The following is a 26,851-nucleotide window of genomic DNA, read 5'->3' as shown; positions in this document are numbered from 1 at the left end:
AATACTTTATTATATTTGAATAAAATAATGATCGCAAGCACTATGTGATGGTACTGTGCATAGTCCTCGCCTTCGGAACTTATGTGTTAGCCAGGAAGAAACACATGAAATAATTACTAGGAAGCACAATAATATATGTGATTAAGCATGTATTTTAGAGGGAGGAGGGGAAGAGATGCCTAATGGAGGAACAAAGTTAGAACTGGATATCCAAGATTTCAACAGGAGAAACAGCATTCCTGGAAAGGGAAACCAGCTTACGCAAGGCATGGTCACAAATGAGATTTGTGATGGATGGTAGTGGCAATGGGAAAAATAAAGCTAGAAAGAAAGAAGGAGGGAAAGAAGATTACACAAGGCCTTGAAAACCAGTAGAAAGGATTAGATTTGATGTTGGGGGCAGTAAGGAGCCTTTGAGATCTGCAGCAAAGGAATATCATAATGAAAGCTTCTTCCACTGCAGAATGCAGTCATTGAAGGGAAAACAGTCCAGGAGACACCTGACATTTCTCTCATTATTACAGAAGAATGTATAACCTTGTATATCAAGAGTTCTCTGGTCTGGAGTTCCCATCATGGCACAGCAGAAAGAATCAGACTAGGAACCATGAGGTTGTGGGTTCAATCCCTGGCCTCGCTTAGTGGGTTAAGGATCCGGCGTTGCCATGAGCTGTGGTGTAGGTCACACACGTGGCTCGGATCTGGTACTGCTGTGGCTGTGGTGTAGGCCAGCAGCTATAGCTCTGATTCGACCCCTAGCCTGGGAACCTCCATATGCCACGTGTATAGCCCTAAAAATACAAAAGACAAAAAAGAAATAAAGTTCTCTGGTCTGATTCTTATTGTAGCTAAGGTATTCAATTAAAGTCCCAAATATAGGTCCGTTTAATTCTTACGGATAATCATCATTTTAGTCCCAACTACAAACAGCATGGCTATGCCTCACAAGTAAAAAGATCTACTACAACCAAACAATTCAGATGCTTCCACGTTTTAAAAAATATATGGACTGAATGGGAAAAAGAATGTATATAATATGTATGACTGGGTCACTTTGCTGTACAGAAAAAAGTGATAGAATATTATAAATTAAGTATACTTTAATTTTTTAAAAAAGGTAAATTTTGTGGCATATAAATTACATCTCAATAAAGCTATTGTTAGACATTATACATATATATCTTATATAAATATATAATCTGTATGATCATTTTATGTGTGTGTGTGTGTGTGTGTGTGTGTGTGTGTATTGAATCATACCATCTACTATGCTAAGAATCGAACAGGAATCAGGTGAAAAGCAGATGAGCGCATACTATATACAAATACACTGAAACACCAAACACTGCAGAGCAGGTTGAAGAACATCCCTAACATTAAGAGACTAGGGCTAAATTTGAATCAACTTTTGGACAGCTAATGATATCAAATAAAAGGAAACCATGACCTTTCGAATGGTGTCAAAAGGCACTATGGCTATAGGTTCTTATTTCATTTTTTTCCTGGACAAGCTATTAGGAGAGAATTCCCCCATTTAGACATTCCAGAGTAAATCATTTAACAAAAGAGGCATTTTAGATGGTGCCACAATGCAAAGGACACAATAATCCTCTACCCTGGGCACAGCAGCAAGTCTGAACAGGAAATAGGATTAAGATCTTATACTACAGACCTCTCTGACATTAAACAGAACAAGTTGATTATATAAACAAATGGTGTTCACACAGGAGTTTAAAAACTTCTGTGAAAATACACATCTGTTGACAGTTTTCAAGTTGTTTATTGGAAACCATAGATTTATTTTTAAAAACCTACTAATTGTTTTGCCATACAAGAGCAAAATTCAAATAATATAAATATTTAACATTTTGGTATAAAATTAATAATATGGAAAAAAGATGCAAACCAACCAAGAGGTAAAAAGTTTTTAGCAATAACACTGTGTATAACCATCAAGTGACCATCCAGGCTGATAGTATATTTTCCCTTTGTTGAATTAAAAAAAAAAAATAGCCTTGCATTGGAGCACCAAAGTTTTTTTCTTCCTTTTTAAAAGGTTGCAATCCTTTATTTACAATTATTCTTCTCAGTACTTTAAGTCTGATGAAGGAAGCATCTAGCAGTTTCCTTCTTATTAGAAAAAGGAAATGCCTTCATATTTCCTTTAACTGTAAATGTTTCATTCTATTTTAAGCAAAAATAAAAAGATGAACACAATTGAGGGGAGCTCTTTGACAAATAAATAATTGTTTCACAAAAGTATTACTGTAAACAAAATAATTCTGATGGCCCCAGAGACAATGATGTTTCAACCAATAGCAAATTTAAACAGTTATAAGTATAGATACACAGGGCATATATATATGGCCAAAAGGCAAATGGTTATTAAAGGATCAACTAAAAAAAAATAATTATAAACATGCTCTGTCAAAATGTGCTTTTGTTCTCTAGAGTTTTTAAAATTGGTGAGAAAATTTAAACTGTAATGGTCTAAAAACCCTGAACCTACTCTGAAAGTAACTACAAACTAGAATGTTTGACACTGTAGTTTTGACATTAGTTAAAAAGTCTAAATTATCTGAGCAATCAGTGTAAACAACCGTCAATTTTCAAAATAGAAAAAAAATTAACAAAAAATTTCTGTAAACATTGAAAAGCTACTTGCAAAAGATTATATATGTCATCATCCAAGTGTGTATGTATACCAAGAATTCTTTTTTTTTTTTTTTTTGCGTGTTTTAGACCTCACCTTATTAAGTGAGACATCTTTGTTTTCCCTAACAGGTGCCTCTGTAGACAAAAGTTTTATAATCAGTTCAACCACTTTTGCTGAAATCACTATTTTGGCTTTCATATAATTCCCCTAGCAATAGACATCACCTAGTTCTTTCTCTAGTGAGGGGAGATGGCTTGCATCATGGCTGCATTTTTATCCTGCTTTGTAAAATAACTGTAACTTGCTTTATTGGATCTTAACCACATTTCTTTGATTACAAGGAACATACAGCTTTACAGATGCATTAAACTGGTGACTTTTCTATCACTTTCATTCTGCTTGATGAAAGAATAGATTTTTTTTAGATATTGTAGTTTGATATTTAATACTCTCGATTTTAAAATTTGAACTCAGAACAAAGTGCTGTGGTTTATGAGACCTGGTGGAGAGGGGTGGGCCAATTTTAGTAATCAGTACAATAATTTAGACACTAAAATTTTTATAAATTATGGAAAAAAGAGGCTTTTAATGTTCTATCTTTTTGAATTCTTCTCCATTATTATATTCCTCTATGCAAACTGCATTCATAGCTGTCTTAAAAAGAGACCAATATTTAATATCTAAAAACCAGTTGAAAAATTCATTAAATTAAAATCAGCTTTTTTAAAGTAACAATGATTTCATCCTAGAGAAAGACTGTATGAGTAAGAAACTGCCATGTTTGGGTCATTTTCTAATAATCGAAAAATCCCGTCATAAAGCATCAGGGCAGAGCTAAAGCCTTAAATTTCACATTGAACTTTGAAAAAAAAGATATATTTTAAATGACTCCAATACTATCTAGATAAAATAGCTATGTGGATGAGACAATAAGTGATTTGGTGGTTTTTAAAGAAATTGTGTACATTTTTTCCTAAATCTCCTCTGAAGAAAGGGAGATAAACTTGTATACCTGGTCAAGCAATACGTTCATTACTTTGAAATGTTGTGCTATACATTTACTTGGTATTTTTCAAAAGCAGTTATTCTAACACCAAGGCACCTTAATAACTTCTCTACAGTATATATGTGGTACTAAGAACCTGAAATTCCCTTTAGTTTTATTTTTATAAACCTTGTCTAAATATAAATTTCTCAAAATGAATTTAGGCAATGAAGTAGGTAAGTTATATTGAAGGGCTTCTAGAGTCAAAGAAACATTCTGAGAGGCTAGGCTTTCAAAACATTTCTTTGTTCTTCATATTCATTTCACTTATGGTATAGACAAACATGTAAAGGCTTTTTGCATCCAGGATTGGCTCAGTGACAGTGAAAACACATAACATTCAAGTACTATTAGGCAAAGGCAGCCCTACAAGGATACGTATCCAGATAGGTCAGTTTGCAAAGGAGAACTATCTTAATTATCCTGCAGTATATTTGACCAAAAAAACCTTTTGAAATCATTTTTACTTTCGGGTCTGTGGCATCCTTCCAAAGGTCCTGAAGGTCTTCCACGTGCCCATGAGATGTCATCATTTTCTCATAGATGCAGGGATGATAAGGAGTTTTACCTTCCCCAGAGAAAAACGCATGGCTTTGTGGTACCAGCCCTATTTTATTGGCACAGAGGCCCATGAATACATCGTCTATGTAGAGACTAGAGTTGAGTGTCTGTGAGGCCTCATAAACTTTAGTGGCTACATCACCAGAGATCACATAGGCAGCTCCAGCAGTATAGTCAGGGTAAGCCGGCCACTGGTACATGTCATAGGAGACATAGTATTTGCTGCTTTTATCTCTAACGGGAGGGGCACCATGATGAACGCGACCAATCCAAAAGTCTTGAACACCCATTTGTTCTAAACTTTGAAGGTATTCGATAAGATTTGGCATGTGTATAAATATGTCATCATCAGCAGTCATAAGGAATTTGGCATGTGGACAAAAGCTATTTGCCCATTTGAACTGCAGAAGAAATTTAAGAGTAAGATTATAGAAAGAATCAACAAAATCTTGCTGAATTATATCACTGTACATGTGATCTTCCCAAACCAGTCTTCTCTGAAGTCTTTCTCTCGTCAGTGGGTCAGAAGGTGTTCCTAAGACAAACAGAGTTTTGATGTTGGCATTAAGTTGAGACTGAACATACTTCTCATTGCCCCAGGTGTTCCTAATGGCCGAACGTCGATTGTAGTTTTCGGGAGCAGTCTTCACGAACAGTAAGAGCAGGACATCTTGTGCTTGACACTTCTCCTCATGGTTAATCAAGTATTGGTAGCGAGGAGTCCCATCCTCGCTGCGCTTAAGAGACAGGCTATCATTCACAAAGTCGTAGCTATTTATGAGGTATCTGTAAGAGTAGGACTTCATATGGCTCACGATGTGATTATCGATCGGTCCCCAGAAGAACATGAGGCTTAGTACGAAACAAGTGGCAAATATCTGAATAAATTGCCATTTTTTTACTCTCCTGCCACTCCCAAACATTCTGATGTCTATTCAAGTTTGTTTTTATTTAGGGTCAGTTTTAAATGGGCGCTTGCTTCTTCAAGAGCATAGGACTTGGTATTCTGTAGAACAGATGTCCATGTTGGTCATTAAACATGTATACCGAGCTTCTTATTTACAGAATATTTTCTTTTAATACCATTTTTTCAGAGATGGCAAAAGAACGGAGCATACTGTTGCATGAGGACACTGGCATATCAAAATGTTCCCATTCTGACATCCTTCATTAAATTTGGGGATTGGCCTCATATGCAGCTATTCCGTGTACTTCTTTTTGTGAAAGTTAAGTGCAACCTGTTAGAGTCAGGAAGAGAAATGAAGACAAGTGAACAGGTTACTGAGTTATCAAAAAGAAACAAATTACTCTTAAATCTTTAAAAACTAAATGTCACCTGACTGATCTGGACAAAAGGTGATGGGGCAGCTAGTGTTTAATGGAGGCATACAGCTGTTTATTTTTTCAGGGATGTTGAGGGGGGGTCTCATTCAGAATGTAGAGACCCTCTTCAACCTTAAAAAAAAAAAAAAAGCCTCCAAAAAGGCTATCATCTTATATACTTAAAGTCCAAATTCCTCAAATGGGTATATCTATGAATATATTGACTTGGAATATAGTCATGATGAAAGCAGCTATATAGTTCAAAGCAAAATACTGAATGATAATAAAGTTCATAATAGTAAAAAATCCATTAAAGCTTGCTTGCCCCAGACAAAGCAGGAATAAGAGTAAGATTTTTTTTTTCCCAAATCAAGGTTCATAAATCAAGGAGTTGAAAAATGCTTTTCAAAAGCACAATCCACACCCTCTCTAACCAAAGTGACTTTTGTAAGCCCCCAATCTATACACTCATCTTTTTGTACTTTTCCTTTTGAAACTCCACAGGCACTTCACATTTAACACGTTGAAAACTGGGAAGCCACAGGATTGTAGCCGGCAAGCACTGTCTTTGTAGTCAGGCAATTTGAACACCAGTGCCAGCTTAGCCACTTGCTACGTGTCTCACTGTATCATGCATCTAACCCAGAAATCTAAAAAATTCTACTAACACCTCTTAACTTGAAGCTTAAATGGGAACATACATAGATACATAGATAGAAGAAAGTAGATAGATAATAATTAGCTGGCACCCAGGGGTACTCAAGTGCCATTTCCAAACCATTCTACTGTTTTCTGTTCTAAAACCTGCTGTTTCCATTTTCTCTTTCTGTCTGACTTCACTCCAGGTGTCCATGCTAGAAATCTGGAAGTCTCCTTCCCCTCCACTTCCATATCTAGTTTTTTAATCCCATGCATTGCTTCTTCTAAACCTCTCTTCACCCTTTCATGACAACATCACTTCTAAGCCAGACAAGAACAGCTGACTGAATGATCTCTGGCCAACTCACCCTCTGCTTCACGGTCAGAGTGACCTTTCTAAAACTCAGATCTAACCGTGAGACTAATTGAGCTCTTTAAACCCCTCCAGATACTCTCCACTAGTTGACAATACCAAATTACCGGCCAAAAGCTCAGGCGCACTTGCTATTTCATACACACCTGTCTTTGTGCCAGCAGTCCTGGCAGCTCCACTCCCCTTGCTAAAGGGAGTCTCCTAACCTTGACTAAATTCTAATGGCATCCTCCTCTGGGAAGTCTGAATTGGGCTCCCCTGCTCAAGAAGATGGTGCCACAACATCTTCTCACACCGTCTTCTTGTACTGAGATTCTTTATTTAACTGCCTTCTTGTACTGAGATTCTTTATTTAACTGCCATAGTTCGTAAAACTATGAAGTCTGACCCAAGGCACGAGATAGATGCCTTGTTGTAGATGCCGTACCCTCAGCATCCACTTCAGTGCCTGACACCTAGCAGGAGTTCTCTGAATGCTGGTGCAAGGAACCATGCTGGGAGTGGAGCCACCTTCCACTCAGACATCTCATCACTTGGGAAGAACTGGGGTCAGGATGCCCAGCCAGGCACCACCTGAGAAGACGCCCCTGCTGCAGGTTCTCCCTTCCCTTCTGCCACTAGGAGACAGCACCACCCTTCCCTCAAGGATTCTGTCCCAGTGCTTATCACGATAAGAAATTCCTTTGGCCTATAGAAACAGGCTCTTCCCTCCGGCTTGACACATCAGTCTCCTGGGCTTTCAACAGACTGACAGAAAGGGCAACACAGGCTCCAGGATGCCAGGGCTGGCTGAGCAGCCGAGCCCACGTCACCAGCTCCAAGGCAAGGGCTCTGCTTTTGTGCCCGAAGACCTCATCCTCAAATCCCCCGCTTTTTGCCCCTGATAAAAAACCAACTGCGCACACTGAGAGAGCTGCCAGGCAGTACCAGCCTAACCTTGGCTGTGGGAATTCCTTCCTGACTTCAGGTCTTTCACATCCAGCTGTACTTCCCATCCTCCAAGATTATTCCACATTAGGGCAATAACTGCAAAAGCCCAGCATGTGAAAAGTCCAAGGAGGACAGGAGATTAGAACCAAGCCTTAGTGAGACTTTGTCCAGAGATAATCAGCACAGGTAACATCTTATCCCTGAGGGTATAGATTTTAAATTGCTAGCACCACTTAGGAAGCCATAAACAGCATTTTTTTCCCCAAAGATAAGAAAAAGCAGGAACAGAATAGAGAATGACAGAGTGCACTGAAAGTAATAAGTATCATTTTGAAAACTTTAAGTTTTATGTATATATACCTTCAGGGCTTAATGTAAAATGCATTTTTATTGTGCTTTACCATCAAAAAAGGTGAGGAATACTGTTCTAAGTGCTAGATCAACATCAGTAATTTCCCCCTTGGTTTGGCTGGTCATGGTGGACCAAATGCCATAGGGAAGAGAGCAGGAAGCATCTGTTTCTCATGGTGGCATCTGCTTAAACTTTGCAAAGTAACTCTCCTTGGTGGGGGGGCGGGGGACTTCCTCTCAGTCATAGCAGTGCTCACCACTTTAGATAAGGCCCACTCTGAAGGCCCAAATTCCCTTCTGCCTCCTCCACGATACATACCGAAGGAACTGGAGGCTTAATATAAAGTAACAAAGAATCCTTAATGGCAGATTTTAAGCCAGCAAAATGTTTAAGAATTCTAAAAAAAATTCTTCATTGAAATAATCTGTAGTTTCTATTCCAAGAGGCCCTGAGAAAGAAACAAAGGGGAGAGTAACCTTTGGAACCACAGGCAAAACTAGCTTTCCATCTCCAAGCAGCTGTGCTTAGTGCGTTCCAACAGCAGCTTGCTTTGCACCTATGCACAGTTGTTTATAAGCCTGAACTTCTTGCTAGACAATCAGCCCACCAACACCCACATGCACCCTGGACTCACAGAGGCCCTAGTCTCTCTCCCATGAATGGGGTCTGTTACTCATCCGGGTGGAGCGTGGCTGCTGCCAACATTGCTACTACAACCAAGCAGCTAGCCCACAACATGCACTTTGTCCCTTCCCCACCCCACCACGCATGTGCTTACCTCATTTTCCCGTATTTCTTCAGTTGTTACCAATTGACCTGTAAGAGTCACAACAGTTTTCTGAAAAATGACGAAGAATCCTCACGAAGCCAGCAACCCACGCTATTTCTTTAGGCTCAGCACAGCGTGTGAAATTCTAAGACACAGTTTCTCCACCCATAGCAGCTGGAATTGTTGGAGGCACTGTGTATGTCAGTCATAACTAAATCTCCCTGATAGTGTTGTGGTGATAAGGGGAAGATTGAGGAATGTAAACGACTCTTCTACAGGACCCCCCTTCTCTTATAACAAAAGAACACTCCACCTCCTCCAACGTGAATTGAGTCACTAGGCAAGGTGGCCTTTTCCAACTGAAAGCAAAAGCACCTCCATGACCCAAATTTATTCATTACAATTAAATGACATTGCCCCAGCCCAGGCTTTGCTGATGGAGACCGCACACAAGCAATTGAGGCCCACCCTTCTGGTTCACATAGAGTCATAAGACTTCTCTAAAGCACGTCCTCTAGCTTCTGCATTCAAAGTGCAGGGTTCGGGGTACAGAGAAGCCCACAGGCCTGCCTGACCTGGAGAAAGAAAATGCTGGACCTAATAGGAAACAAAGTGATCCCAGCAATGAATGGGAGCTCAGCAACTATCCACAACAGAATGCTGTGGGTGCAGCTTCCTTTGTGCTCAAAGCACAGCAGGGCAAAAAATCAATAGGCTGGAACCAAGGATACCTGGTTTGGGGCCAGATTTATTATACAGCCTCGGGCAACCCTCATGCACTCTGCTTTGGTGATCTAATCTGCAAACTGGGGGCAAAGATCAAAGTATTATTACTGAAGAGATATAAAAATTACAGAGCATGCCAAAAATGGGAAACAGGAAAGATTATAAGAGAGAACAGGACAAGGAACTGCTTAGAGGGAAATATGCAAATATTTAGAATATAACTTGGGTTTGCTTCTGTCTCTATTGAGAAGAAGGAACAGATATTCTTAATATTCTCTTTCCTAATGAAGTAGCCAGAAGAATAAAAGAAGTTGAGTAGGAACATCAGAAAAGAAGGTGGCAGGATGCCCCCCTCCCCAAATATTTGCAGTCTGGGAGCTGTGCCCCTCACCTATTAAAGAAAATTTCTTCATAAGAGAGCTCTTTAAACTTTTCTGGGGGGAAAAAAAAGTTAATACCTACATCTGGAGGCTACAAGTTTCTGTAAATGACCTCTGGTTTTTTTTTTTTCTACTTCACTCCTGCTGTCAACTCATTTCTTTGAGTCTGCTTTTGTGATCCTAAAATATTATGCAGGAGTTCCCGTCGTGGCGCAGTGGTTAACGAATCCGACTAGGAACCATGAGGTTGCAGGTTCGGTCCCTGCCCTTGCTCAGTGGGTTAAGGATCCGGTGTTGCCGTGAGCTGTGGTGTAGGTTGCAGACGCGGCTCGGATCCCGCGTTGCTGTGGCTCTGGCGTAGGCTAGTGGCTACAGCTCCGATTAGACCCCTAGCCTGGGAACCTCCATATGCCGCAGGAGCGGCCCTAGAAAAGACAAAAAAAAAAAAAAAGACTAAAATATTATGCAAAAGCAGCTGTAAATTTTGAAGTTTTAATCAAGATGGTGAGGTCAGCATTTTAAGTTCAAGTGAAGCAACCTCAGTGTCCCAGTATTTCAATTCATCCTACAAGTATGTGAATATTTGCTATGGAAATACTTATGCCAGGCATGGTGGGAGTCCTGAAGTACAATTTTCTGACCTCTAATCTGAAAGTATCTACAATCTAGTTGAGACAAGATTCATGGTGCCCATGTGAAAACACAGTTCTCCTGGACAACAACTGGCATATTCCAATAACGTACAGATGCTGTGTCAGCACTAATCTGGGTCATACCAACTCCAGGCACACAAGGAGTGTCCCCAGGAGTAGAGATCAGTGACAGTTGGATCAGAAGGGCCTGAAGATGCATGGGGTTCAGGTGGTGGCACAAAGTCAAGCAATCTGTTTTAAGCAAGAAAAGAAAGAATCACAATACAGGAAATACTTGAGAAACAGGCAAGTATATGAATGCAGGGAGGTTGGGGCCTGCTTATGGTGAACCCTGAAAATAAGGCAGAGAAGCCAATGAGTGCCCAGGGCACCAAATCACAGGAGTTTCTGTTTTTGTTTTTAATGATAACTCCCTTGTCTCTGTAATATTTAAGCAAAAATCTGGCAGTGGTACACAGGGTGAATGCAGGATGGCTGGAGATCAGGACACCTGGCAAGAAGTGGGATAAGGTCAGGAGGGCCTAGTCTAGGATGGTGGAACTGGGGAGAGAAGGAAGGGATAAAGAAGATATTTTTAAGAAAAACACAACCCCAGCAGGACGTGATAAATGACCTTGGACAGGGAGTAACTCCATTAGCAACTGAAATCTAGTTTCAGGCATTACTGACAAAAGAGGGAAAACTGGCTTCCTGAGTCAGGAATGAGGAGGGAACACGTTTGGTTCGGGGCTGTGTTGACTGAGGTGTTGGATAACACGTGGAGCAGTCCAGCAGGCAGGCTGAGCCTGAGGCAGACAGGACCACCGTCCCTGACACCCTGAGCATAAGGACGGTGGCCGCTGTGAGGGCAGGTGGGCTCTCCAGGGGAGAGCTGAGCAAACGCCTGAGGAATAAACTCAGGGGAAGAAGAGAGAGGAGTCAAAGAAAAAATGAACTGTTTTACAGACTGGCTCATCAGAAAATTGAAGGCAGAGGAGGATAGAAGGCAGGACGCACAAGGCCTGGCATGGAGCTCGAGGGGGAAGACAGATGGGGGGCAGCAAATGGTGAGAGCTGGAGTGCAGGGGGTCTCCAGGTGGAGGTGGTGGGGGCTGGGTGGAGGTGGGGAAGGCATCTTCCAGGAGGAGAAGCAGCACTGAATCTAGACCTGAAGGCCGAGTAATGTGAACTAGAGAAAGCCACTGGGTTGAAATCAAAATGCGTAGACTTTTGTCTCCATTCATTTGATTCTTGACCACTGTTTCTAGCCATTGTCATAATATACTAACAACATCTAATCTTGGAGAAACTATTTTTCTACATCTTATTTAGTAGATATGCGACACTCAGAAGTCTAAGGAGCCCTCGTTTTATGGTGTATATGCCACTTTGTTCACATTCCCTCCCACACACTCAACACAACTTATCAGCAAGAAGGTCATTTAGAACTGCTTTGCTGAGAACAGCATTTACTCAAAACATCAAATTCCAATCCATTCCCTCTTCAGCCCCAGCCCCGAAATATTCATCTAGAATCCTCTGCCCACCCCCTGCCTGCCCCCTAACACCCATTCCACCCAATCTCCTGACCTTTCTTCTACCCGCCTCCCTGTCTCAGATGTGGAATCACCCGGCACTTCTGCCCTCCTCTCCCTGCTTCCTGTCCTTCTATCTGAGCAACCCCAGACCTTGGGTCATTCTTGTCTTCTCCCATCTTCTCAACACCTGCAACACCTGCCAGGCTACTGGACAAGCCTAACCCACCAGGCAGACAGCATCGCTACAAATGGCAACATCCAGCTGTAGGCAGAGTACTCAGTGCTGTGTGACTATCCCCCACTTGTCCTGGACCTTCTCCCTCTCCCAGGCTCTTCACCAGCCATGCTAGATCTTCCCCCGTCTCCCGAGGCCTGTCCTCCTCACTCTTAGCTGATGACTTCACCTCCTGCTCAGAGAGAAAGGAGAAGACATCACACAGATAGTCAATGTCCCCTCCCATGTGTGCTTCCTCTTCAGGAATTCCCCAGGCTGGCCACCCACTCTGTTCCCTCCATAAAGCACACTGACCGTCAGGGCCAGGGCTAGGGAGAGGCAAGCAAGGCACTCATTTGGGGCACAAAATTTTACAGCAATAAAAGTATGACTATAAACTAATGCTGCTCCCCCAGTAAGTCACAGATTTTTTTAAAAAAGCTACTTTATACTTTTATGTTTAAGCTTTTGTGACTTAAAGTCCCACGAGATAGAATTTTTGGTTCCTTTCCAGGTATAACTCAAAGGAAAGAAAGATAACATTTTCTCTCCCAACTTTATGTTGCAGTTTGTTCTACATTCCAAGTACTTTTTTCTTGCCTTGTTCTGATCACCTCTTCCCTATTAAACATAGCTAGGACCAATCCTCAGGAGCCAAATTGCCATGGTAAATAAATCAGGAATAAAAAGCCTTGAATTTACTGGAAAGGCTATAATTTGATCTTCACAGATTTTTTTTTTCTTAGTAAATTAGTTATAGTAATTGGTGCTGAGAAACCCAACGGGTTACTTTTTAGCGCTAATTCCCTTTCTCGTCGCTCACAAAGGAAGGAAGCAACCCAAAATGTGAATTTACAACTCACATTTTAAGTGTGAAAAATTAGATGTTCTCTCAATTTTTACTTTATTCTTTAATCAAATTTGAGTGTTTCCAATATAAGGCTTTAAAGAAGGAAAAATCCACCCAACAGCTGTCTTTAGGTGGTTTTGTGTCTGTGACTAGCTATGAAACTTTAGCTCAAGCCATGGGCAGAGATTAGAAGCCATTTGGAATAGTTGTCCCTCCACGAAGAATACATTTCTAGAATTAGTTTTTTATTCAGCGTTAGTCCAAAAACTTTAAACTCCAACTCAGCAAGCATGGATGTGAGACAATGGGAAAAGCTGGTTATAAAATATATAATGAATCCAGTAAATTGCTCACCACCTATATAAACTAAGTTGTATGTTTCTTCATAAATTAAACAGAGTATCAATTTCTATTTGCTAGTATGAGAAAAATAAAGACAGGGAAATAGAAAATTAACAAACAAGTAAAGACAAACCTTAAGTAAAGACAAGCACTAAGGAAGCTGGTGGCCCAGGGATTGCAGAGTATTATTATATTTCAGAAGCATTATATTAATGTCACTAAAATTTCCCAGTAACCAGTTTGATTATACAGAATTTAAAACAAACAAAAAAAGCTGAAATACACAAAGGGTCTCAGAGAGGTCAGACATTTGCTTTTCTAAACTTGGCCTTCTGTATTTATTCTTGAGGCATTGTTGTTTGGGTTGACAAGACTACTTGCTCTTTTAAATACAATTCTTGTCAGTTTTGTTCTTGCCTACTTAAGAAACAAGCTTCTCCTTATGCCCAGTCTAGCAACAGTTACTAACATGGTGTGTTTACTATGCACCAGGCTCAGATCTGAATGTTTTACATATATAGTAACTCCTCAAGCCTCACAACAACCTCTGAGGGAGAAATGATCTCCCCATTTTGCAGAAGAAACTGAGGCACTGAGACATGGGGTTAGCCATGTAACCTCCATAAATTCCAGACCCTGTGGCAGCCCCAAAGCAGCTGACCAGTTCCAGCCCAGTCTCTGAGCTCTTCACCTGCCCTTCCTGGCACTGGCAGAGCTCCCATTAGGATGGGAGGATAGGGAAGCAGGTGGGGCAGGTGCCAAGAAGGCAAAAGATTTGCTTCACTGTCTTAAGTTTGGAGTCATTTATGTTTTGCTACCTCCTGCATTTCACCAGAGATTGTTCTCATTTTCCTTGTAACATATCCTTTTCCTAACCTTCCATCTTGAGCTTCCCTCCTTCCTTTTCTTGATCTCAGTAGCACTAGATAATGGACAAATGTGATCAGAGGAGTACATATGGTCTTTCCCACATAAGGAAGATTGGGGAATTTAAGGGTGGAGATTCATAGTGGCAGAAGAGGGTGATAAATAAATAAGGTGAGAAGTGGGAAAGGAGAGGTAAGTAAAAAGTATAGGACTCAGAGGATGTTTTAAGCAAGTATTTGATGAATAAGTATTGGATTAAATGGAAGCATTTGAGCTAAGGTCAAATTATGATTTGAAAAATCGTGATTTTGAAAGAGGGTGACAGTATAGCCTAGTATAAACCTGTCATATAAGTAATATACATTAGCCTGTGGTCCAGTGGCAGTTCATATGTCCCGTTCTGGACATTATCTTTGGAAACAGCAATTGATTGCAGGTTTAGAGTACCAGAAAATAAATAATGGTATAAAACATAAGAGGTGTATTTAGCATGTTTCCATTACAGTTGATCAACATTTATATAAGTTAACTACCATTTAAGCACCTGCCCTGTCCCAGGCATTATGCCACACAGCACTGAAAGTGGGTAATACCTATATTTAATTCATTAAAGGAAAATTAGCTTATCACATACTGTGTAGTAGGCCATAGCAGGATGCCAGAAGGGCTTCAGGGATGTTGCAGTGTGATCCACAACAGAGGAAGAAAATGTTCTGGTGCAACCTGGAATCTGGACCTGAGGGTAGAAAAGAGGGACAAGAGGGTAGAAAAACCAAGAGCTTTAAAATCTGATCAAAAGTAATTTATATTCTGGAGCTTCTGTTTACTAGTCACATCATTTTGACTCATCTGTACACCTTGTACCAACAGTGTTTTCTGAGGATCATTTGAGATGATTTATTGACAAAGTGTGGTCCAGATCAGGTATTCAGTAAACACTAATTTCCTTTCTCTAGAAATTGTTCATGCATCTTTACCATGATGGTTTAGTTAGTAGATGGCTGATATTCTTTAGGAGTTATTTTCCTTTCAAACCAATAAGCTATCCTCTTTAATATTCTTACCTAAAATATCTATTGGATATGAGTTTTTTAAAATAGTGATCTGATTTCTAAGGGCCATTAACACATCTCAAACACTGTTGTGAGAACAAAGGTAACATTCCTGGTAGACTGAACATGCTTTTCCAATATCCTTGACAGGAAAGAACAATATCATTCCCATAAGCACTTAAAGATACATTTCAATGAAGATGAGACTGTCAAAAGATGATAAATTATGGAGAAAGAAACCTGAGAGTTGAGCCAGCTTTTTAACTTAGTTCTGAGCACTACCAAAAGTTGTCAAAAGATTTGTAGAAAAAGAATAAAAGAGATAAAATATAAAATTCCACAGGATCTTAAGCTGTGTAATAGTATTCTGAACTTGGAATTTAGGGGGTTTATTACCTACAGACTTCATAGAACATTCTTTTCTGTTAAAACAAAACAAAACAAAAACAAAAACTGACTTCCATTGTTAAAACCTTCCCTAAGGAAGATAAATCTTAAAAATAAGTTACTGATCCAAGCTAGCTTCTGAATTTCCAGCATTAAAATGTAAAACAATCATTTAGGTTTACATCTCACCTGATTTGGTTACTTATTTTTAAATAGCAGTTCTTATATCTCTTTTATACATGCACACTATAAGGAAAATATTCTAGATTTACACTGTTCTGGCTAAATCTTGCTGGTAGAAATTCTATGTCTAATGGCAAAGCTTTATAATAATTTGCTGTTCCTCAATTTCTGGAACATGGATAACAATGTATACATCTCCTCACAAGATTATTCAGCAGTGGAATAAAATAATGGTTATAGAAATATTCCCCAAAAGGTATAATGTGCCATAGAATGCAAAGCTAAGATTTATTCCATTGAGCATATACAACATTCCAGAAAGACAAGATACATTTTGTTACTTTAAGAGATCATTTCCTTCCGAATTTCTTCCAGTTTCTTTCTACCACATCCTATGTTCTGTTATATAGATTCCAGTGGCAGCTAGTCCTCTGAAAGAACTCTACCTAGACAATTTGAAAGTCACCCAGTGCAATGACTAGCCAAAGTGACCCATTTTCAAAGATGACCCATTTCAAAACCCATGAGTTATTATTTAAGCTGTTCTATATTTGAGAATTAGAAAGTTATTTCCTTTCCCTACAATCTCATTTGAATCAGTCTTTTATAAAAAAGGAAATTTGATATCTATTTTAAATATAAGGTGACGTTTTTCCTTTCTAGAGCCTGCACTTTATTTTGAAAATTCTTCTCCATCTTCTGAGGGTGTGTGTGGTCACAGCATTTATATGCAATATCATCTGTGCCTCCTAATCATCCTTCATTTCTCATTTTCTCAGAAACAGACTCTCTGAGCTTCTGCTTGAACTTTCCCTGTCATAACACTCTTTCCCATCTTCAGGTGTCATGGTTGAAGCCCCAGAGGGCTGAGACTAGTAAGACTGAGCCACTTCTCCTTAGGGGGTGCCCAATAAACTCTCATGGAGAGTGCCTGTGGGAGAAGGAGTGAGAGAGAGAGAGAGAGAGAGAGAGAGAGAGAGAGAAGGAACTGGAGGGGAGGATCATTTAAGTATTTAATGGAAACATTTCAGATATTCAATTTATCTTGCTTTAAAGAGGCAGCTTCCCCTCCCCCATGACAAGATATAAAATCTACCGTAAGTTTCACATGAGACCTCCGGTGCTTATCACCAATCCCCCTTTCAGATCAGAAGTTCAGGATGGGATCTTTTCAGCGCCACTACTTAATAGGTCCTTAAAAGGACCTTCCATCGTCCTTTTCTGGGTCAGTTTCAGCTTTTCACATCCTTCTCCCTTCCCCCATTGGGACCAGGCAAAGTTTCCCAAAATAAAGGCACAGAGGAACAAATCCAATTCTAATGGATGTACTTTCATCAGAGAATTACCCTAAATATGAGCTCCAAGACACCACCAGGCACTGAGCGGTTACAACGATGGTGTCCCTTTAATATGACCCATAACCTATGAAGACCAACAGTGGGAAAGAAAAATATAGGGTGCATAGTCAAGAGTTGGATGAAAAGGTGCTACTTTGGACCTACGTAATTGGTATCTGAGTAAGCAATGACTCTGTCACTTCAGGAAGCAAAACAGAATTCAACAGAGTCAAAGGAAAGAGTGGCAAATACTTACCCTCCTAGAGAGAGGTCTAATTTCCCAGTTTCTCCGCCTGCCCACTTCCTTGTCTCTTTCTCCCTGACCAGTAACTCACCGAAAGCTTCCCCAGTCTGGCAGTTTCCTAGCTTCAACCTTCAGACTCGGCCTTTCAACCAAATTCACCCCTGCAGCCTAGGGGTGGCAGCAAGGTTAGGAGACCCTGGCCGGAAACCGAGGCCCGCAGGGCGCGGCTTTCGCCTCCCGGCTCCCGCGCTCCGGCTGGTTTTAGCAGCGCGGCGCAGCGGCAGCCTGGCGGGAGCTCCCTAGAGAAGGGGATCCCTCCCGGCCCTGGGAAAATTCACCCTCACCAGAGCTCCGGGTCTCCCAGCCTACCTGCTGTACCTGGGCTGCTTCTCTACCGAGAGCCACGGTCGCCGGGCGCCCGCCAGCAGGCCGGAGCGAACAAAGGGGCTCCGGAGAGGGAACGCGCCTCCTTTGCCGCCGCGCTCCCGGGCGGCGGGCAGCCTACGCTACGGCGGGTAGGGCTGCCTCCGCTTCCCGACGCCCGGCCGCGCGCGCTCCAGGCCGGGGCAGCAGCCAGCTCTGCTCCAGCGGTGGCTCCCCGGCCCCAGTGTGTATTCCGACCTGAAGTCCTCGAGCCACCGTGCGAATGCGTGTGCCTTCCCCTCCTCACAATTCTTACTCCCTCGGCCCTAGAGACCTCGCCTGGCCCAGAGGAAGCAGAACAGACTCCGAGTCTCCTTTCCCGTGGCCCGGGATTTGCTCCTGCGGGGAGACACTGCGAGGCAGCCGGACCAGGCAGGGGCGGGGCGGAGGCCGGGCGGCCCGGAGCCTTCACTGCGGACTGGGGGAGCCTGTCTGCCCGCACGGAGAACAAACCAGTTGAGATTTATTCCCGCCGAGCGGGCTAGAACTTCCCCCATTTAGCGATCCGGAAGAGAAGACCACATTTCCACTCACTAGGGACCTGGGCCCCTGCTAGGATGCGGTGGGCTGCAAAGCATTTTTTAAAATAGTGCAGTTGATCACATATATGAATTCCATATGAAACAACTGGTCTCCATACACTTTTCATTAGGAGATAGTATTTGTTAGACAACTGATCCATTTGTTCAGAACGCATCAGTTTACTCTTCTCGTTCTGAGTTGTACTTCGAGCACCTTATTTTCCTTTTAGGAGCAAAAATTCTAAGGGCAGGCTAGTCTTAAAAAGATCTCTTGTAACACCACTTATGCCTCAGGCTTCTGGGGGCCTCGGTAACAAAAGAAGGGAGCTAACATAGAGCAAACTAGAGTTTCACGACGGCAGTTGGTTTTAAGAAATCAGTGGGGCGGTTGGGGAGAGACTCCCCCCTCCCCGCAATGAGTTCACTTTCAAGCCCAGCTCAATTTCAAATGGAGCTTAAAGCAGAACTCACCAAGACCAACATCAGCTCCTTAAACTCCCAAAACGGAGGTCGGCTCTCCTTCCGGCAGCGGAGCGAAAGTCATGGTTTCAGGAACAAAACTTGCCGGTTTTAAATCGTGAGCCGGGGCTGGACGGCCAGCGCTTCGCTCGCTTCCCCAGCGAGGAACTGGCTGGAACGGGCAGGTCTTGGCGGACCCAATCAGGGGTTCGGGGCGGAGGGCGGGGGCGCGGCTGGGCTGGTGTGCGGTGTGCAGCATTTCCTGCACCTTCTTGGCGTCACTGCAAACCCCAAACTGGCATGTCCCTTCAACACCACCCCAGTGTGTTGGTGAAGGCAGTGAGCCCCACCCCAGTCTGTTGTCCATGCATAGGAACTCCAGGAAATGCTTCTCCCCATCTCTTCAGTTAATTGAGAGCATTTTACTCAGATCAACTGTGAGCCAGGATCTGTATGAGTGTCCTCTTTGAGCCGTTTTTTCCCAATTCAAAATACTAATGCACGTAATTAGACCAAATCAGGAGAATATGAATTTCCACTAAAGGGAAGAGATTATAAATAAATCCTTTATAGGTCTGGTTTCTTGTTCCCCAAATATTGTTCTAGCGTCCTCCTGTAGAACAAACATTATCATTTAACAGAGGTGATATTTTGAACAGCTTTGTAATTGTATGTATTTGAGAACATGACAAAAAATAAAAGATTAACCCATATTTCAGTAAAATAAAAGTTTTGGATTTGTGACTGTGAAAGGAAGATGACAGGTAATGACTTAAAAGTAGATTACTGAGTCAATTTGAAAGTGTAAACATAGCATTGTACTTGTTATTTCAAACCAGATTTTTAAGAAGTTTTAAAAGTAGTTTCTTTAAGCTCCTTAAAATATTTTCAATTATACAGTTATTTCCTTTCATATATTATCTGTAGAGAGCATGGCTTGGTGCTGCCTTTATCAACTCAGAGACTGCAGTGCCAAATGGCATGTCCGATCACAGAAGTATTTATGTAATGTGATTTGTAAGGGAGTCACTGATAGTGACCTTTAAAAAGCTGATTCATTGTTAGTACAGTGCAAACCACTCCCTTTATGCAAAATAAAATCCTGATGCTAAGCCCATAGACATAACCCCTAGGTATCATATGTGTATTCTGTATTTATGTACAAATGTTCATTATCATTATATTCGTGTCAGGTCACTTGAAACTAGGCCCACATGGGTGCAGGTGTCAGCACATGTATATTCCACATGCTCGAACACATCGGACTGTACCCACCAAAAATACAAACTGACTCAAACATTGATAAATACATATAAAAATCATATAGTCACATCAGCTTATATGGAGATAGACAACACAGGCAAAGGATTAGAAGGAGGTCAGGATATTGGTGATAGGATGTGGGGCTTTTGGTGGGAGGTGGGGAGAGGGTGTGGATGGGAGATGGAGAGGAGCAGAGTGGCCCAGAATGCCTGTCCTGGTGCCTGCGCACTACATGGGAACAGCTCCTCTGCCCATCTGGGAGGACGCCTGTGGCAGGCTGGCTCCCTTTCCACCTCAGAGGGAGAGGAAGAGAATGATAGACTTGATGGTATAGAATGAAGTTCTCAGTTTCTTTTATTGAGAGGGAGTGTGTGAAAATTTTGAAATTAGTTAGAGATAAAATTAACTGATAGCAGTGATGCTAATTTGACCGTCACGAGGAAGGAGGACAGAATTGCCTCGCCCTCAGTGTCTATAGTAGCCACTTGTGAACCAATACAATTAGATTTATAAACAACTTTCAACCTCACTGTCAGATAATCGTTTCACAGAGCGCTAGAGGACTATGGAGAGTTGCTGGAAAAGGAAAACTAGCATCAAGATGGTAAACTTTAGAGAATGGGGGAATTCAATTTGCATGTTAGAGTTAGAAGGGGGATGATAAGACAGAGAAAGAGCAGAGGGAGAAGCAAATGTAGGAAAGAGGATCAGAGAGTTGGGCATGTATCATTAGTTGTAGGGAAAGAAGACTGAAACTTGAATACAAGAGGACCCAGGAAATGGTTGGAGCCAAAGAAACCCAAAGAAGGGGCAAATGTTACTGAAATCCTGCAAGGAGAAGTAGGTTTGATAGCTGACTCCTTAATGCCTAACAGAGCGGAAGCATATCACTATAGTGCTAGGCTTGACTTGTTTGGCTTAATTTGCTCTTTCTGTAGAAGATAGATTTCCTCACAGATTCTGCACAGGCCCTGTCCCATGAATTCAGACACACCACAGGCTGTGTGTTCTGAAACCAATGAACATTTATGCAAAACCAGAGATGCTAGAGAGATAGGGAGGAATCTTGACCTAGCTTCCTGCTGGCCACAGGATTGGGCAAGTGACCCAACTTCTCTGTGCCCTACGACAATTCCTGCCTGCAAAGGTACAATGAGGTCTGACAACAGAAATAATAATGTATGTGAATTGCTGAGCATGGCGTCTGGGCATCCTCACAGACTGGGTGGGCAGCTGTCAACCTCATGCTCATGACAGTCTGCAGGAATTTCCTCTCACTTGGTCTTCATGCTCTACCCCATCATCATTGTTGTAAAAGGATCTGTGTTTCATAAATCTCTTGAGATACATCTTCTGTTAACACAAAATCAGCAGTTAAAACGATGCAACATCTCCTTAGCTGCCTCTTCCTCCTTGACTGCTCACCAGCCCCTCCTACCCCCACATATATCCTTGTGGGCATTCTTTTCTCACCACACTTGCTCGTTGGTGAACTCATCTGTTGCTTTTAATCTCTGATTTATATTTTTAGTCTAGATTCTGAGCTCCGAACATGAATGTCTTCACTTAAATGTGTCACATCAGTCTTAAGCTAAGCAGGTCTAAAATGGAAAATTCAAATACATATTTGTGAAATAGTGAGTGGATAGTAGTTGGTTGCCCTCAAGAGCCAGAATCCTCCTTGTTCTCACCAGTGGGCCCAGCCCAGAGTGTGACATTCTTACATGTCAGTAACAATCAGTGGCATTTTGTTGCTGTATAAATATTTGTGGATCTGTTTTCCCTACTCTTTTGAGAGTCCTCAGACCTCCTGAGCATGACTACATCCTGCTCATGTCCAGTTCCTTTGAAGAACCCTCCCACAATGCCTTGCACAGTGCAAATATGTACTAACTGCTGATTGAACTGAGTTTTTGCTGAATGTTTCCCAGATTCATCAAATGTTCAGCCTTTCGATCCAAGAAGCCTCATCTGCAGTACAATGGCCCCAGTGTACTTCTTCTCCCTTGATGCCAACAGGGCCCAAAAGCTGACACTGCAGACACACTAGCCCCTTTCCTGCAGCTCTTGCTTCTGCTCCTGTGGTTTGGCACCATTTGGCAGCCTCCCTCAATTCTAGGACCTTGGAAGCTGGATGAAACCATACTAGGTACACCCAGAGCTGGAAGATGAAGAGAACTTTACAGCACAAGCAGGTTCTCACCCACAGGCCATTCTAAGAACGACTTTGTTCCTCTCTCTTCTCTGCACAGGGGAGGGACCTCCTTAACCAATAGTCTCCTTCCACATCAATAGTATATAAGGGCATCTCTCTCATGCTCCTCTCACCCTCAGTAGGGGCCCCACACAGACAGGGCAGTCTTAGAGAGGCAGGCCCTGCTTTCTGGGATCCTCCTTGGTACAATAGAGCTGTATTATGGATTGAGTGGGCCTCATGTGGGGGAGGTGGGGGTAGTGGGGGCAGTGAGAGGATCACGGGGTAAGAGTAAGGCTGACACATGTTTCAAATGCTCAGACTCCCCAGTGACAGTGACCTGGTAGTAACCCCCTGCCAGTGGATCCTTCAGCATGTCTTCTCCCCTCTCTACCTGCAGATCATACATTCACTTCACACTCCCAGGGCCATATAACGTTCTGTGCAAGTTCCAAGGGGCTGCTTCTAACTCCACCTTTTTATCTCCCGCCCAACCAAATTGAGTGAGTGAATGATTCTCAATCTTGAATGCTGCCTGATTAGCACTTATATATCTTAAAAGACAGTTGGCACCAGCCTGCCTATAGCTGTCTAAACTGAGCAAAACTATTTGGATCTTGTAATGGGGTGGTACAAAAAAATATCAGAAAATTACAGCACGTGGAGATGTTTATAAAGCAGTTACTGTGATATGGGGGCTATGTACATGGCTCAGATGCAACCATTCGTGTTAGAAATTTTGCATAAGTTTGTGCTATTATTTAAGGGACAACTAAAATATAATTCACTATTTCCCTTTTCTTCATTATTAATAATTATTAAGCACTCATTGCCTGCTTCATGAAGCATACATGATGCAAATACCACTCAAACAAATTTTAAAAGGCAGTTATAGGTTTGCCCAAGCTTTAATATTGAGTATTATTTAAAATATGGACCATTAGGAGTTCCCGTCATGACTCAGTTAATAAATCTGGCTAGCATCCATGAGGATGCAGGTTCAATCTCTGGCTTTGCTCAGTGGGTTAAGGATCTGGTGTTGCCCTGAGCTATGGTGTAGGTCACAGATGATGCTTGGATATGGCATTGCTTTGGTTTGTGGGGTAGGCCTGCAGCTACAGCTCCAATTGACCCTTAGCCTGGGAACCTCCGTATGCCGCAGATGCAGCCCTAAAAAGCAAAAAAATAAAATAAAATAAAATAAGGACCATCAGTTAAGAGTTAGAAATAGTTTTGCTATAGTGAGGTTTTTTTCTTACTTATTAACAACACTTTTCAAAAGCTAATTCTAAAGTCCTTGATAAATCATGGGATCTGAAACAATACATGTTTCATCAAGTCTTGGTTGGTGTGATGGGCTAAGGTCATAAAGCCCAATATTAACACCTAATTGATCCTGCAGATAGAGGGCTAAGGAATCCTAGAAAGAGAGAGCAATGTCTCTGAAGGATATGTTTCTAGTATAATAAACTCTCTTGGGAGGAAAAGGATTAATAGATAACAGGGGACCTGTTGGGTAGATAAAGATACAAATAGGTCTGCAAAAAGCTACACAGAGTAGAGAAAGCAGTGTGTCTTTTCAGTTTTGGGGGTTTTTTTGGGGGGGGGGCCTTTATTTTATACACTTATTTTTTTTTTTTAATCTTTGGGAATTTCCTTCTTGCAATAGATTTTCCCTTTGCATGAGGCAGAAGCATATTAGCTTCTTCACAATTTCTTTTCCTTACTGAAATTATCAGGTTACTTGGATACTCCTGTTGGAGTTAGTACCAGCACTACCCTTCCCCAGGAGTTGAGGGAGTAGTGGTTTCCCTATCAGCATATTCCATCAATCTCCTTGGTACCAGAAACCTCTCCCATGATGCCTTATTATGTTTGGATTGCGCATGTGTCAATGCACTGTGGCTCTGAGATTTGAACCATATTCCTTGAGTCCTAGGCATAAATGGATGATGAGTCATCCCTTTTTCTCTAGCCTGCTTCCCTTTGTCCTTATTGTGCAGGCCCTGTCCCTTGTGGAGCCATGCTGCAGAGTCAGAATATTGGATACTATTTCAGTGGACTGACATTCACCCTTGGCACATCAGTTCCCCTGTCTCTGGTTTTAGAGCTAGAAGGCCTGGGCCTGACCTCTTGCTGGCAGCACCCAGCCAGCAGTTTGACCTGATTCAAGTCACTTAATGCCCTCAGTCCCAATTTCTTCTTCTGTGAAATGAGAATAACAATTAGTGCTTACAGTTGCTTACAGTGTTGGTATCTGTTCCTTAATCCACCATCTATCCATTCAGTAAACATTTATTGAGAACTTACCTACTTGTAAGACATGGGGACAAGGGATGGATAAATGAATTGTGGTCTATACACACAGTGGAAGATGAACAGGAATGAAATTCTGACATATGCTACATCATGGATGAACTTTGAAAATACTATATTCTGTGAGGTAAGCCAGACACAAAAGAGCAAGTATTGTTTGGTTCCACTTATATGAGGTACCTAGAGCAGGCATATTCATAGAGACAAAAAGGAGTGGAGGTTACCAGGGCCAAGGTGGGGGGGGAATGGTGAGTAGTGTTTAATGAGTATAGAGCTTCAGTCTGGGTTGGTGGAAAAGTTCTGGTGATGGTGGCACAACATTGTGAATGTAGTTAATGCCACCAAATTGTCCATTTAAAAATGTTTAAATGGTAAATTTTGTTGTGTATATTTTACCACAATTTTAAAAAAAAACCTGTATAAACCCTCAAATGCATACAAATGCAGGTCCATCAACTTAAACTAAGATTAATGGGATTGTGTTTATAATCAGCCCCTCCTTTAAAAATGCAATACACATGAAATTACTTTGTCATTATTTTTTATGTGATATTGAAGAGTGAGCATCCATCCAGATAAACTTTAATAGTAATTTATTTATGCCCCATCCTCCTCCAAAAAGAATTTGAGATAGTTTACCCTAAACACATCAGGATAATGAGATCAAATCCAGTTAACATCAGACAAAGTGCAGAAACTGAGATATAAAAGAGGAGATGAGGGAACAGATGGCACATCAGCAGCTAAGCAAAACTTTCAACTGTTCACCTTTCAGGGACAGAGAACTGTTTATATTCATCAGACCTTTTATGAACGCTTAAAATGCCACTGATTTCAACATGGTCATTGTATGAGTTCATAGTGTTTCATGTTGTTACCATGTACAGTTCTTGGAATTTATTAAGCAATTATGGAACACCTAAGCAAAGCAGAAGGAGGATGGAAAACTAAGAACATGTTTTCCAAATTCTAAACCCTCAGGACTTATTCAGTGCTGAATGAAACAGGCCCCGGGGACTGTTCTCTGCCCTGTTGGCCGCATCAGTCTCCAGTACCTTCCCCTGGGCTCCTGTATCAAGTCTCACCTAAACCTGGCACCACAACCATCTCGGCATCCAGGCTCCCCCTGCCTCCCGCCTCCCCACCCAGACCCTGTCCCAGCAGCCCGGCTTGGCTCCCCCAAGGCCCCTTGTGTAACAGGACTCCTGGCCCCTGCTCATGTCTCCTTCTTCCTGGAACACCCTCCTGTTTTCCTGCAAGTCCTCACCTCTTACAGAGAACAGTTCAGATCTCACCTCCTCCATGACCTCTCCAGTCCACACTGATTCTTCCCCTTGCCGTCCTATTGTGCCTGCAGTCACACATTAACTGCTCAGTTGATTGAGGCTGTAAATGAACAGAAAGTCTTGAGACCTTTGCTTCTTTTCTTGTGAGAAATGAGAAGCAAGATGTTATTAGACCTTGACCAAAGACCACATCATACATTTTACTAGAAATGATAATATATTTAGAGAATGACCCATGAGAGCCCGGAGAGATACTCAGGATGATCTAATTCCACCTTTTGACACATGAAGACATGGAGACCCTGAGAAAGAAAGTTGGTCTGCTCAGAGTTACCCTGGATATTAGAAGCAGAAATAGACTTGGAACCCTATTTTCCTGAAGCCCAGCATTTTAAAATCCCCCTGCTAGTTTCATTTCAATTTGTGTTTTATGTCATAATCAGAAAATGGGACTTTAGATGCACCCCAAACAGAGGCCAGGAAGGGCGACATAGGTAGTGGGAAGAACACTGACTACTGAAACTAGAGACCTTGGGTGTATCAGTGCACGGGTCTGGGGCTCTCTCTTGTCATCTGGAGCTGGATGGTTTTTAGGGTTATATCTGCTTCTAGCATTGTATGAACCTGCTAGACTGTTGGCCCAGCCCCACCAAAGAATTCACAAGTACTGGTAGAATATACATCTCTCACCTCTGCTCCCTCCTCCACACTGTCTCCCTCGGCCTGGCACACACTTCACCATCCTTGTCCTCTTGTTTGCTTTTTTTAAAACCTTACTTAAACTTCACTCCACTAAACCCAAAATTGGCAGTGTCTCCTCCCCATTCCTCATTTAATTACAGCTCCTCCTGTGCACCTGACTTCTCTGACTACCTGCTGCCCATCACTCTGCACTGGAGTCATTGGTTTTCTTGTCTCTGCCATTAGACTAAGAACTGCCTAAGGGCTGGCATTGTGGTACATTTCTCTATCCCAAGTGCATAATGGTG

The 26,851-nt window shown here is 41.9% G+C and overlaps 2 protein-coding genes across 5 annotated transcripts in view; one reads left to right on the top strand and one right to left on the bottom strand.

The window, feature by feature from the left end:
- MCF2L2 (MCF.2 cell line derived transforming sequence-like 2) overlaps positions 1-26,851 on the top strand; it is a 252,449-nt gene that overhangs the window by 155,116 nt on the left and 70,482 nt on the right. The gene's annotated exons all lie outside the window — the stretch shown is intronic.
- B3GNT5 (UDP-GlcNAc:betaGal beta-1,3-N-acetylglucosaminyltransferase 5) lies at positions 3,927-19,137 on the bottom strand. Of its 3 annotated transcripts, none has more exons than XM_047787415.1 (4): positions 18,816-19,137; positions 14,832-14,933; positions 8,658-8,695; positions 3,927-5,500 (listed from the first exon to the last, which is right to left on the bottom strand). In XM_047787415.1, the coding sequence occupies exon 4, from the start codon at positions 5,183-5,185 to the stop codon at positions 4,052-4,054; it is 1,134 nt and encodes a 377-aa protein (XP_047643371.1). In that variant the 5' UTR covers positions 5,186-5,500; positions 8,658-8,695; positions 14,832-14,933; positions 18,816-19,137; the 3' UTR covers positions 3,927-4,051. The 3 variants fall into 3 exon arrangements, with proteins under 3 accessions (XP_047643371.1, XP_047643389.1, XP_047643381.1); XM_047787433.1 differs by lacking the exon at positions 18,816-19,137 and adding an exon at positions 17,770-18,454; XM_047787425.1 differs by lacking the exon at positions 8,658-8,695.

The sequence above is a fragment of the Phacochoerus africanus genome, chromosome 1 (genome assembly GCF_016906955.1).
Source record: "Phacochoerus africanus isolate WHEZ1 chromosome 1, ROS_Pafr_v1, whole genome shotgun sequence".
Classification (NCBI taxonomy): domain Eukaryota; kingdom Metazoa; phylum Chordata; class Mammalia; order Artiodactyla; family Suidae; genus Phacochoerus; species Phacochoerus africanus.
Note: the sequence above shows the minus strand (reverse complement) of the source record. Positions and strands in the feature narration are given on the sequence as shown.

What these genes read in the sequence shown, in the direction of transcription:
- B3GNT5 (XM_047787415.1), bottom strand. Translation starts at nt 5,185, where the DNA reads ATGTTTGGGAGTGGCAGGAGAGTAAAAAAATGGCAATTTATTCAGATA.